Source organism: Marasmius oreades, chromosome 3 (genome assembly GCF_018924745.1).
Source record: "Marasmius oreades isolate 03SP1 chromosome 3, whole genome shotgun sequence".
Lineage (NCBI taxonomy): Eukaryota > Fungi > Basidiomycota > Agaricomycetes > Agaricales > Marasmiaceae > Marasmius > Marasmius oreades.
The window spans coordinates 3,786,249-3,799,739 of record NC_057325.1 but is presented as its reverse complement, the minus strand read 5'-3'; the positions used below and the strand labels follow the sequence as shown (position 1 = coordinate 3,799,739).

Sequence of the window (13,491 nt, the reverse complement as noted above, 5' to 3'; positions counted from 1 at the left end):
AAGTCTTTCCCACGCAGGTCTACTTAGAGACAGTATAATGGTTCCATCAGGTCCTGGGACTTTTCTCATGAATATATATTCATTTCAGATGCTTCTACTACACATGTCATGTACAGAGGCTGTACTTGTGGGGAAAAAACCCTAAATTTATCAGTTTTTCCTCATTTAGGTTGTTTTTCCCATGAACAGAGGGTGCTGGAGGTGCCAGAATCAATCCTAATTCATTGCTTGGACTAGAAGTAAAAATTCAGGAATCATCTGATCCCTGCCAGAGGTGTTTGCTAGTCTTCTTGTACAGTTTATGGGTGTAAAACACAAAAATCTCGGATATTTGCAAGCATACACCCTGTACACCCAAAAAAAATTGCAAAAATTCAAGGACCAAAGATTTGGGTAGCCCAATGGATGTAATTGACAGTGCCAAGAGCCTGGCCCTCAGCATGCCATGCTGTACCTGGAGTAATTGCCACAACCTAGGGTCAAAATGACTGAAAAAATCGGAGTGCTCTGCAGAATCATGGCCTTGGGCACTTATAGGTCAGTCATATTTGTATCTATGGGTATGTGAGGGCAAGAGAAATATCCGGTGATCATAACTAACCAAGAATGAAGGGAATTGATCGGGAACTTGTGCCACAGTGGCGGCATTCCTGATTAAAAAATTTTCTCACGCTTAAATTTTCGGCCCGATATTTGACCCGTCGTCGTGCAACCATCACAAGTCAGTAAGGAGTTCATCCCCCCTTGTGAGGAGTGTTCTGGATAGGTATCGTACATTTCTCCTTAATTTCTGATACTAAAAAGTCTAAAAAAATTGGTCCATTTTTGGCTACAGTACAAATTTCCGAATTCCCGGTTTTTCCGACTTCAGGGTCAATGACAGTATATAGTACTAAGTAAGTAGATATATTCGACGTATACATTACGAGCTTTTAAATCTAATCACGACTGACAGGGGAAGAAGGCACTGTGATGGTCAAATAGCTGATGGGTCGCAGCGCTCAGCACCTTTAAGCGAAGTTCTCGCTGTCCCTACGATGTGGCAGTTAGGTGTTGCGTTAGCCCTAGCGCTTCGCCTGAACTGGTTGGTCGCGGCCCAAGAAGATAGTCGTCCCAGGTTGGAGTGCCGAGGAAACACCAAACCACCTTGATAGCCTCATGCAGTGCGAAAACATCAAACTGCGTAGTAAGTGAACCAAAGTTTGTGCTGCAAACACAACCAGAAATAAACTGATGAACTCACTGGATATCGGCGCAACAAGCACAGTGGGGAAATTATAAATAATTCTGGGGGTGTGGATTGAAAAGAAGTGGTGTTGGTGATCGCCATCTGAAACCTCAGACGAAGATTCGAACACAACTTACCGCGAGGATTGTTGGACGCCAGATAATGGGTCTGTGCGGCCAGGCAGACTGTATACAAAATGGCTGACGAAGTTCCCTATACCCAAAGGACGTCCTCCGAGTGTGCTTTGCCATTCTTGTACCAGCTCCCACCGGCGAGTCAGGCTCCAGATAGTATCATCCAACGTGGTGTATTTGAACTTTTGACGAAAAAGGTACAATGTGCTGAGAGATTCTGCCGGCATCATGGAGATGGTTCCATGGTTCAATTCCAAGGGATGGTAAAGTACTCGAAACGCCTAAGCCAAACTACACCATAGGCCGGTATCCTTCTTTCAAGTTGACACTTGGTGTGTAAATCTAATGAAGCAAGATATAAATGGATAGACTGAAGACACGCAAGAGATACGAACAGGGAATGCTCGAGTGGCCTGTGCATGGAACAACACACGTAAACCTGGCCGTGTGGTGAATTCGAATTTCAAATACGAAGTGAAAGAACTGTTCTTGACATCATGGTTGATGGTTCTCTGATATCACGCTTAGAGTAAACCACTGAGAAAGAATGCGGCTGGTCTGCAAAATATCGACACACTGACACCTAGCGAAAAGAAAGTCTGAGTTATAATCCAGATTGAAGGGAAACTCCTCGGGAAACTCTTTTCGTCACTTGTGTCACTATGTTGTCGATGGCGGGGCTTGGAAACCCGCTCGAACTAACAGAGGTAATGCCGCTGGAACCGTGGACAGCATGGTTTGACTGCCCCTTTGATCGCGTTTGTCAATGGCTGGCTCTACTGAGAATCGAGGATCGGTAGTAACGATAGGAATATCATTCCTTGAGGAGATAGGGCAAAATGAATTGCTAGCTACGAGAGGGTAAATGTACAACTCCTGCCTCAAAATGCTACAACGAACCTACGACCAGCCAGGAACACCAGTGATTCGTTCGTATCTGTTGAAGTCGTTTGAAGAGCTACGGGAGTACGATATGCCATCTAGAGTGCCAATGAGCAATGGCGACGAAAGAGAGCTGTATCTGGTATGAAACACTCATCGAGGTAAGTATATCCCCCAAACAGTCTTCGTGAATGATACAAATTCCGGCCGTCAAGACCAGCCTGTGGAGGAGAGGTATAGTTCCAGTCCAAGGGGCCAGGTGTTGTACAAATATGTAGAAGGGGATCGTGTAGCTCAATGGCCTTCCGGTGAATCCCCAGCTTTCAAGAGTATGATCCGGGCGTTCAGCAAGACGGTTGGCCAATGCATTTCCAGCAGCACCCCCTACGTAACATAATCCGAAGAGATCAGTTGAATGGAGTCGTAACACCGATAATGACAAAGTCAAACTCCAGTGAATCATTTCCTATCGCCCATCTCAACCGGTCCACGCTTCCGTGGATAATAGAAGGCAGATAAAATCGCCGTACTAGTTGTCAACCACAAAATCTTGAGCGATTGTATGACCATTATACTAGAAAAAACTCACCCAGATCCTCCAAATGGCTTGTAAGGCATTAGCATTAGCATTCAGTCTTCAGGAGTTTTTGTACCCACAACAAAGATACCGGAGAGGATTCATGAAATATAAAACAGTTTTATGTTCTCGCCACGAGAAGCAGAAGAGAATATCCTAAATGATCAAATAAAGCATGGGTGGTGGAATGAAGAATCGAAACTCAAGTACTCACCTATCACAATCAATACTCCGCAAACAGAAATAATGCTGACAACATAATTCAGGCTTCAGCACAACACAACTGGCGGTTTTCGACTGCGTGAGCACTAGGAGACATGCCATCTTTAAGTCTTAGATTAATTTGTTTCAGTCTTTAGTAGCTTGAACCGAAACCAGAGTAAGGTGTGTGGTGAGCGAGATGGAACGCGCCATTTATTTATGTAACCGGACGACGTGAAATCCGTACGTCGGCCAGCAATTCACGTTTTTAGTTCATCAGCCATACTATTGCCAACAGCAGAGATGTGCTAGTGCTACATTAAAAATAAATAACGACAAACGTGTGCGTGTTGCATGCATGCAAGTAAAATGCTGAAAAACTAAGAAAAACCGAAAGAAAGAAAGAAAAGGTTGAGTGCAACCTAACTCTCAACCTTCCCTTCAAGCAGCCTTTGCCTCGTCCTCTCCGCTGCTGCATCATACACGAATTGCACTGGAGGGTGCTTGTGATGATGATATCCACCACCGCCACCTCGCTCCCCATACCCATCGCTTCCGTCCTCATCCGAATTGTAATTGACACTGTAGCGGTCATCGGTGGGCGACATATTGACACCGTTATAGTTGAACTCGTCCTGCATACGGTTTTGTTGCTGTAGGCGAGCATGTTCAGACTTCGCGTCTTCAGTATCAGCACATCTTCTCTTGCCTAGCGCCTTCTCACTGGGTGTGATGAATGGCTGATTGTAATCGTCGTCGCTCTCAGTACTAGTGGTTTGAGGATCCTGGATGCTCATTCGTTTCAGACCGCTCACTCCTTCGCCGGGACTAGGAGTTCGTAAACCTGGGCTTCTAGGACCGTGGGGTGCTGCAGGAGGTGCAAGATGATGAGGCTGGCCTAAGATGACGGAGGACGGTCTCGAAGGTGTGCGCGAAGGTGAAGGTACACGTGCAGAATGGGCAGGTGGCGGAGGTAGCGGGTGTGGTGAAGAACTTCGAGATGACCGACCGCCACGACTTGAGTTATTGCGCAAGTTGTCCAAATGTTGCTGGCGTTCATTTTCAGCCTGGGGTGATAGTGATGTTCAGTTGGAAAGTGGATGTAAAGAAAGCGAAAACTCACTCTTCTTCCTCTTCCGCCCACGTCTTTCCGACTCTCTTCTTCGGCTTTCCTCTCCATGGCGACCCTTTCAAGATCTTCATACTGCTTTAATGCACTCATGAGCTCCTCGTTAGCAGCAAGGAGATCGCCTAACAGCTTTTCCTCCGTCGTCTCTTCTTCTACATCCTGACCTTTCTCTTTCCTTGATCGTTCAGCGCCTGCAGTAGCCCAACTAATTTGTGCCGCAATCAACTCCTGCGAAGATATGCACTTCAAGCGGAACTCCTTGATAACATCTCCGCCACCGTCCGTCGAGTCAAAGTCCTCAGGTACAGTGTGCACCAAGGCCTGACTCAACAATCCAGCATTTCCTTTCCCAATGATGCACTCTTGGAATAAACGTCTAATGTCTTCTTCAGGAGGTATAATACGAGCGGATGGTGATTTGTGGCGTTTTTTATGTTTGCGTTCCTTCCGACGCTCGTCGTCGTCACGATGTCTACGATGTTCACGATCACGATCACGGTCCCGGTTCGAATCTCGTCTATCACGATCTCGAGGTTCCCGGTCCTTGTCTCGCTCCCGGTCTCGGTGTCGGTCCCGGTCGCGTTCACGTCTCTCTCCTCTTTCCTTGTCACGCTCCCTATGCCGTTCTTTGTCTTTTGTTGGAGGCGGTGTAGCATCTGCAGTGCCGTTGGCATTCGTTTGGTCGGTCGTCTTCCCATGGCTCTCACTATTTTTAACGAAATGATGACTTTGATCTGGATGGTTTGCACTATCAAGTGTGCCAGTGTGTTGTCCTTGATCACTAGGCACTTGAGCCAGGACCGGAGGATTGAACATGGCGTCGTCGGTGTCGAATGGCATGCCCTACATTGAGGTCAGAGAGATAAAACGAGATGCAATGTTGTCTTCACCTCGTCAGGTTTATCGTGAGGTTTGACCTTCTTCCATAGACCTCGAAATCCGGTGTCTTTCTCTGGTAACATGTTTGATGAGCGTATGGGAGAATGGAAATCTTGATGATGGCTACTTACTGCTGCCACTGGCATATGCCGCCGCCGCTAGCACGTCCAGTACACGTTCCTTCACGACCGGACTTGTCCTTGAGCTCAACAACAGATCTTCCAAGGTGTCAAAGAATTTCCGAGAAGTCGATTGACCAATGAACAATTCCGATGAATTCCGCAACATAATGGCCCAAAGCTTTAATAACGAAATCAGCTTATTATGGAGAGGGAAAGGCCATAAAGGCGTACCCGGGCAGCGCTGAGTTGAGCAGCAGGCTCTCCATACTTGAATTCCTTTTTAAGTGCACGGATCGCCTCTTTGGCATTTGCTTCGTTTGCCGACGCACGCTCACAGACATCCAAAACCAACCCCCAATCCTCCGATGCCGTGGCAGTAAGAAAACCTTCAAAGGAAAATTAGTTCCGCAGCATCTCCGGACAGAAAAGCGAGGCGTACCAATGGACCTAGTGAGTTCCCCCTGCTCTTCGTGGTGAACGAGCTGCCATGATTGACTCCGATGCTCCTTCTCCTTCTCCTTCTGATTTTCACGGGGCTCCCCGGTGAACTTGGACAGCCATCCACCTTCCTTCTTGTTTTTCTCCTTATCCTTCGCATGCTCTCCGTCATGGAGAGAGTTTGCCGTCGCGACTGAGTTCACAGACGCAAACCTCTGGTCCAGGGTCAGACTCGGCCGTGTAGAAGGGGGTATGATGGCCGCATCGTTCGATGCTGAATGTTGATGCCCAGACGTTTGTTGCGGTTCTAATACACGCAAGATACCTAACATCGTACCGGAGTTCGCATTGGATAATGGATTCATATTAGAAGGTTGGTTCTTCTTCCTCAACGTTTGAGGGGTCGTGAATTCCTGAACCAATTGTGCAACTGGGTGCTGATGAGGACTAGGTGGACGTGGTGCTGGGGGCGATGCCCCTGGTGGCAAACTGCCGTAGGACGATGATCTCGATGGAGCCAAAGCCAGAGGATGAGGATGAGGAAACGAATCTACGGGGTCGTAGGAAGGATCGTCGTGAGTACCGTCCATCCGCTGTTGTGACTGTTGCTGAGGCTGCGTATAGACTGCGTGAATCGGGGTGGGTAAAGGTGATTCTCCGTCATTCGATTTGGGTGAAGTTGCGACCACATTATACGAAGCTTTTGGCTTTCCTCCGCTGAAGAACTTTTTCATGGTGCCAAGGCCTACTTCAGGCTATTCTGGAGTCGTGGCACTAACCTGACCTGTGTTGGGTCCTTCTCTCAGGACCCTGACGCTGACGGTAACTCTCAAGGCTGTGTGTACCAACACGTGCACAGCCGCCTCTTATCACCCCTAGAACGACGGTTGTCGTTTTCATGTCCCAGTCGAAAAAATACCTGGTGAGTTTCAAAGACAATCAGGCAAGCTATCTGGACTTAAATAGGGCTCCCCGCCACCATTATTTGCCACTAATTGACACGAGAAGTCATTAATCATTGTCAGTCCTCAGCTAAAGGTACAATTTCATCTGGGTCCCAGGATTGTTGATCAGTGGAATAGAAATAAATGTCTATCGGATCACTCAGACATCTGTACTAGGTAGCCGGATATCAGGTTATAATCGGGAGCGCTCTGAGCACAATTATTGGATGCAAGTTGACCTGAGTATTGTAGACTGGTTGGTCTATAGGATCTTGACGGCAGCCAGGTTCTTATGTATATGTAAAGTACCTGCATAAGATAAGGGTTGCTCGTCGATTGGTACAGCTCCCCAGGCGGTCGTGCGAATCAGGCTCCAAACAATCCGGGACAGTAAATCATCACTTCGTGTTGCAGGTTCATTGCATGTATATATTTACAAGACTTCTTAGATCTATGGCACGCACCCGAAACTTCACGTTGTCAGTCCCACTCAGACCCTTACTTTCGTCGCGAAGAACTCGATCCACTCCTTCTCACTCCAACTGCTCGAGATCTCATTGGCAGTAACACCATCCCACATGGCAGTGGGCGAGACGTGGATACCGTTCTGCCTTGAGAATTTGACCGTGTACTTCAGATCATCGGTAACGTCTACCCCGCCATTGGGAGAGCTTTTGAGTTTGAGAAGCTCGCTTAATTCGTCCGACAATTGAGATCCAACAACGTCTGTCGCAAGCTTCGCGAGTTTGGCACGGATTTGTAAGGGTGTAAGGGTCGAAGTGGGGATATCGAAATACTCTCCTTGACGTTTAAAGAGCTAATGTGAAATGTAATGAGCGCCATTGATGAACCGAAGGATGCTCACCGCTAGAGAGAATGCCCAGAAGTTGTCTGGTGAAGAGCGGGCAACCTGAAGAACAGTCAGAACAGACAACCATACCACCAAAAGTAGCACACACGGCTAGACTAGCTTCGTGAACAAAAGTCGAGGAAGAATGCCATGGCTGCACTTGATTCCTGAAAACCACTTTCACTTTTCCTTCATATTTTCCGTTTGGACCGAACAGTGGTCGAAGGACGTTTTCAATTGCCAATGCCATTTTTGCACTAATCGTTGATCGGTTTATGATCGCTCGATAGACTTGAGAAAACTCGCCTGAAAGGGCAGACATAATCGACTGTGGGGGGAATAGTCAGAATGCAGTTCACGATACATGAATCTAAATGAATCACGGAATATCTCGAGTGTGTGTGGAGAATTCGGTGACCCTGCAATTATGAGAGGTCGTAGGGAGGGTTGTAGTGCCATCCTGTGCGTACGTGGTTGAACGTTGGATGCTCAACGAAAATGAGACGCTCGGGCGTGACGCGCAAGACACGATAGCGCCACGTGGGTCTGGCCAGATCCATCTGTTTCTGTTTCCTCACATCGACAAAGTCGACCTGAAACCCTTGGTCAGCCATTTCGAGATCTATACGATTAAATAGAGGAAGATTTTCAAGAGAGCTTTCAAAACAGATCTAAAGTCAAAACTTTTGTAGAACAAAACGGCCCCTTCGCTCAAGTATAGCTGGACCGGATGACGTTTTTGTGCAAGCTAACGACCAGTGGATATCAACTCATTGATCTTTCCAGCTTGCAGACTATCCCAATACCCCACCTCAGTTAAGATCCCAGATATTCTTTGCCACGCTTCGTCTTATCTGAGAATTCGGGACTACACCCAAGATGTTTAACGATTCGGAATGTGTGGAAGATGAGCAATTTCCCTATCGCTAGTGAAGGATTCGGGGATGTTTGAAAGGGCATCATTGGAGGCTCAAATGAGCCTGTGTGCTTGAAAACACTCAAGAGGTATCTCAACTCCGATGTGGAAAAATTATCCAAAGTATGTCATGTCCCAACTTTAGATCTTGAAGTCCACTATTGAACGCCACCAGGAAAACTTCCGGTTCGCGATTGTATGGCGCGAACGTGCTTTCGTTTCGTGGAATCTGTCTATCAGCTTAAACACAGGCAGCAATTATGCTTAATTCACCTTGGATGGAAAAAGGAAACTTGTTTGAATACCTGAGAACTACAGTTTGAACTACGCCACAAATGGAGGCGGAGCATCATACCCTGGTACTTGCCTCGCTCTTTCGTTCGTTCTCAGTCAATTCATTATCGCTGTAGGCTTACGATGTTGCAAAGGCCTGTCCTATCTCCACCTGATGAAGATTGTTCACAGAGACTCAAAGGTTGTCCGTTCGCATTCCGAAGGCTATTTCGTTATCCGAAGTCTCGTACCGTCTGGTCTACTCCATAGGTTAACATTCTCATTACACCTTCTGGCCACACATGCACCGGAGATTTTGGTTTGCCTCGCGTTGCAGAATCATACGGCCTACGAATGACAACGTCAGCGTCTCGTCTGGTAGGGACAACAGGTTGGCTAGCACCGGAGCTAATCAGTGGATGCGGCCCTTCGAAGGAGAGCGATATATGTGCTTATGAGTGTGTTTATTACAAGGTACGTCAATGGTTGTTCTTCATGTTGCTTGTATCATTCATGTTAGCCCTTTGAACCGGATCTTCACTGGATCTCATTTCTTGCCCAACCTCGAGGCAGCAGTCGCCTAACGTTGTTCAAGGCAAACATTCCCCACGACCCCAAGGTCCATTTATATTACATCGACGACACTGGGCCGTAATGGACCGAGAAGCAATACAAATACAGAAAGAGCTCAAGCACGGACAATCGTTGACTCAACTCCGCGTTGCTAGGGTACAGGTACATCTTCTGCCCCTTTGAAGACACTCTTTTTCATCTATTGCAGCTTTGGGTCATGATGCTGCGAAATTCATTGATTGTGTTCATTGAACGATCGACCATCTACCAAATTCTTGGATGCGCTGGAGGATGTGGTACGTAGCTCAAGGGCGAACCCGGTGTTGCGGGATCATGTGTTGGATGTAATTGTGGCGGCGACTTACGCCAGCGGCAACGGTGAGTATAAAGTTTCATTCAGATTTTCGTTTTATTGCTCGTCTGAACGCAATCATCAGGCAACGGAGACGGATATCGAGGTCCTTGGAAGAAGGTAAAGCCTAACGATTCCGAATCAATGTCTGCCGAGTTTCCACAGTCGTTTTCTCGAAATAAAATGGGAGGATCGAAAATGGGATCGTCCGTCTCGAATGCTATACCCTACATTTAGGGTCAAAAAGAGAAGGCAAACAAGCGTCATCCCTACCTCATCGTGTACACAATACGTCGATAGGAGAACGAACGGTTCGTTGGTGCGAGGCAGATTCCATCCGGTGCTGGACGATGGGAGGGAGCCTCGGACGATGAAGAAAACAGACGAGGGGAAGGGTGAACGAATGGCTTATGAACGCGCCGTTACACATCTGGAAGGAACCTGCCTCTGGTCCGACGTCAACTTTGATCCAGTCATCCTGGACGTCGAATTTGAGGTTCAAGGAGTTCAACGCGCGCGAACGGCTCTCTTAAAGCTCAGTGGTCTCTCAAGAGTTCTAATTCCAGGAGTAGTCGCTGCAGAATCAGATAGTTCACCGATGCTCCTTCGTAATGTGTCGGACGGAGATAAGTCAAGGAATAGTCTTCGCCTTGAATGATAATACCGACCAGAGAAGAGTTTACTGTTGGGGCCACTGGGGCGCTGGTGGCGCGGTCACCCGGTTGATTTTGAATATTAGACACGGTAAATAGCGGTAACTCCATGGTTGGACTGCGCAAATACAGTTCTCTGTGACATCGTGTATACCTCTTCCCGTTGAAAATTTACAGTAAGGACGCCATTGTGTCGCCTATAGATTCAGATGCGCTGACCTCGTTTGGGCCGTTTAAACTCAAATCTTCCCCGCGATACCGCCTGAACCTCGAACCACGTAGGTCGGGCAGAGCCTTAGCGCATACAGACAGAAAGCTATCTGGAGTTATCATTTTAATGTCACATTCAACAGCTCTATCTATACTCAATACACAGCATGGAAAGGAAAAGTCCACCCCTTCCCCACGGCAACCTTAATAAAGCTCGTGTGCTGCTCTCGATCTACAGGCTTGCGACCACTGGCCGACAGTTGTCGTCCTGTTTCTACGTCACTAAAGACTTATGAACACAGATGAAGAACTTGGCCACCTCCAGGCCACCCTTCAAGGGATCTTTCAAGACGATGCAAACTTGGCCATGTTTCTAGAACAGAAGGGCGAGGATGCTCAGAATTGGTTGGATCGTTTACAAGTGGTGAGTTCTCTGAGTTCGACTTGAGCTGTTCTGAAGTTGACCTCTAGCTGGTGGATTATCCGAACGTTTTGCCTCATTTGCGTTCCTCCATTTTCAAAGTCATGATACGGCTCTCGAAAAGTTCTGGACTTCATCCGAAATGTCTTTCAATCCAGAATGTACACAAGCTTGGAGCACATCCAATTGCTTCGGGAGGATCAGGGGATGTTTGGAAGGGTGTCCTTGGGGAACCACCAGGTCGACCGGTGTGCTTGAAGGTGGTGAAAGTGTATCTTACTTCTGACATTCCAGAGTTATTCAAGGTACGCCATTTGAATGTGACATTTACGAGTTTGAACGCAAAAGACAAACAGGAATATCTACAAGAAGCGATCGTATGGCGGCAACTCAAACATCCAAATCTTCTTCCCTTCCTCGGCATGTATTACCTCGAAGATGAGACCCAGTTCTGTTTAGTTTCCCCGTGGATGGATAAAGGAAACCTCGTCCAGTTTTTAAGGGCTACCCAGCGAGAACACGTGAATCATCATGCACTGGTAAGCATGTACCGATTCTCTTGAGCGATCTTGATTCTCATACACACTGAACAGGTTTATGACGTCGCATCTGGTTTAGCCTATCTACATAGTAGGAAGTTCGTCCACGGAGACCTCAAGGGCGTCAGTATCTGTTACCAAAATACGGCGGACCGCGATATCTAACTGTTCCATTGAACAGGTCAACATCCTCATCACACCGGATTGTCGAGCCTGTATCGGCGACTTTGGCCTATCTCGTGTTGCCGATACCCATGGCCTTAGAATAACAACTTCGCATTCTCGCCCCGCGGGGACAGCACGTTGGCTTGCACCCGAATTATTAGTGGGTGGTGGTCGTCCGTCCAAGGAGAGCGACATCTACGCGTTCGGTTGTGTCTGTTATGAGGTACGACGCTATGTCTACCGTGAAAAAAAAGCGATCGATACGATACAAGGTTATAGATCTTCACTGGTGTCTGTCCTTTTCCGGATGTTCCCCACGAGATAACTGTAGCTTTTCAAGTTGTACAAGGACGACGTCCATCCAGACCTCAAGAAATAACGGAACTCAGCGATGCAATGTGGACCATTATGGAGTCCTGCTGGAATGCGAATACTTCATCTCGACCGACTGCTGTCGCGGTAGTCGAAATGGTCATTCAGATGGACGCGTGGACGTCACTCACACCAGCGTCGAATTGGAACGACTCTATCTTTACTCGCCAAATTTGGAACAACGTTCAACATCCGCCTCTCCTTAGCGCGTGCGACTTTAACCGTGAACAAGGCGACCACAGTCAACATAACCTACTGCTCCGTCTTATTGGAACGGAACAGAGTTACCTTAACCTTCTGGAGGGAATAATCAAGGTTTCTGTCTCTTGAATCCTTCCCTCGGCGACTACTGACGTGATCACTAGAAAGTTGCGGCTGCATGGTCTAGAGACAATATGCCCCCAATCTTACTCGATGGTATGTTCAGGACGATCGAACGGGTGTATCGATCTCATCGTACCTTCTGTCCGGTAAGAACTGGCCATCTGCTTTAGGAGTCCCTGTGGCTATATATTCTCTTACAGAAGCCACAAGAAAGTAATGCCTCGAGCGCGACTCTCGAAGATACTCAGGAGCTAATGATGCGATGGGTGAGCTCACGTTTCCAAATGAACTGCCTGTCCATCTCTTATTTCATCGACAGCCCAAGAGTTTGGGAGCGAGTTACACCTTTTACGTCCAAAGCTACCACTCTGGCCTTGATGATTGGGAACCGGTGACTTCGAATACGCGTCTCGGGGAGATCTTGAGCCACTTATCATTGAAAAAGATCACCGGGGGATTTTGGACCTTGGATGAACTCTTCTTGTTACCGATTGGCCGACTGAAGTACTTCAAGCAGCTCTATACATCTTTGCTCGAGTATTATCAGCCATCACATCCTCGTCATCGTGTGCTCCTTGATTCTATCGGAAACGTCGAGAGAATTCTTGGGACTTATCACGAACGAAAGGACACTAAAGCCGGCTCATCTTCTTCATTTACGACTATGCCTGAACTAGATGCAATGGAGGACGAAGAGGAAGGAAGTGATGGATATAATTTGGACATGCATATTAATTCTCTTTCTTCCAACGGGTCGGCGCTCCACGGCGAGGTTCACATGGAATCTGGCAGGTGTGTCATGTTCGTCTTTTGACCCTTGCACTAACCACTGCCTCTCCCCAGCGAGAGCCGTCACGTGATCGTGTCGAATGACCACGGATTGATTTTTGGAGGACAAAACCTTACCATGACTGAGGTGAGCTTACGGTCTCATCTTACAGGATGAAAAGTTTACTGAGGTACTTTGCAGGCTCACAAACTATCCTTGAAGAGGGAGTATCAGTATTCCCGCAGCCCTTCACCCGACTCACCATCGAAGTCAGACGAAATATAACGGAATTTCACTTCTTCCCGGCCTCTTGGACGCTCCTCTTTTCCCACCGATACGCTCCTAGCACTGCACAGGGCTTTCTCGGCAGGTGCCCAATGTCCTACCGGCGACTACAACACCCGTTCCCTATGGATTAAAAAGTTCGACGCTAGTTATTCTTCAAGAGGACCATGTTCTCTCCAGATTCACTTTTCATCTCGGCACCCGTAAACGCGAACCAATCCTACAACGAAAGCTGACTCGATCAGGCGCTCACAT

General features: G+C 47.6%; 5 protein-coding genes across 5 annotated transcripts; 3 read left to right on the top strand and 2 right to left on the bottom strand.

The window, feature by feature from the left end:
- Positions 1-3,295: 3,295 nt before the first annotated feature.
- E1B28_006606 (uncharacterized protein) lies at positions 3,296-6,324 on the bottom strand (the record flags this gene model as incomplete). The annotated part of the gene is made up of 6 exons (XM_043151298.1): positions 3,296-4,089; positions 4,146-4,994; positions 5,042-5,103; positions 5,162-5,330; positions 5,384-5,538; positions 5,592-6,324. 6 exons carry the CDS (start codon positions 6,322-6,324, stop codon positions 3,445-3,447), a joined length of 2,613 nt encoding a protein of 870 aa, XP_043012392.1. The 3' UTR covers positions 3,296-3,444.
- A 591-nt stretch (positions 6,325-6,915) lies between these two features.
- E1B28_006605 (uncharacterized protein) lies at positions 6,916-7,907 on the bottom strand. Its single transcript, XM_043151297.1, has 5 exons — positions 7,768-7,907; positions 7,691-7,712; positions 7,494-7,641; positions 7,400-7,444; positions 6,916-7,351 (listed from the first exon to the last, which is right to left on the bottom strand). The coding sequence occupies exons 1-5, from the start codon at positions 7,841-7,843 to the stop codon at positions 7,025-7,027; spliced, it is 618 nt and encodes a 205-aa protein (XP_043012391.1). The 5' UTR covers positions 7,844-7,907; the 3' UTR covers positions 6,916-7,024.
- Positions 7,908-8,927: 1,020 nt separating this feature from the next.
- On the top strand, positions 8,928-9,622 carry E1B28_006604 (uncharacterized protein; the record flags this gene model as incomplete). The annotated part of the gene is made up of 5 exons (XM_043151296.1): positions 8,928-9,047; positions 9,147-9,308; positions 9,355-9,442; positions 9,517-9,524; positions 9,584-9,622. 5 exons carry the CDS (start codon positions 8,928-8,930, stop codon positions 9,620-9,622), a joined length of 417 nt encoding a protein of 138 aa, XP_043012390.1.
- Positions 9,623-9,715: 93 nt separating this feature from the next.
- E1B28_006603 (uncharacterized protein) lies at positions 9,716-10,156 on the top strand (the record flags this gene model as incomplete). The annotated part of the gene is made up of 1 exon (XM_043151295.1): positions 9,716-10,156. The coding sequence occupies one exon, from the start codon at positions 9,716-9,718 to the stop codon at positions 10,154-10,156; it is 441 nt and encodes a 146-aa protein (XP_043012389.1).
- A 497-nt stretch (positions 10,157-10,653) lies between these two features.
- On the top strand, positions 10,654-13,236 carry E1B28_006602 (uncharacterized protein; the record flags this gene model as incomplete). Its single annotated transcript, XM_043151294.1, has 11 exons — positions 10,654-10,785; positions 10,833-11,087; positions 11,139-11,321; positions 11,376-11,444; positions 11,503-11,709; positions 11,766-12,173; positions 12,224-12,328; positions 12,383-12,448; positions 12,502-12,974; positions 13,026-13,098; positions 13,153-13,236. 11 exons carry the CDS (start codon positions 10,654-10,656, stop codon positions 13,234-13,236), a joined length of 2,055 nt encoding a protein of 684 aa, XP_043012388.1.
- Between the last annotated feature and the right edge of the window lie 255 nt (positions 13,237-13,491).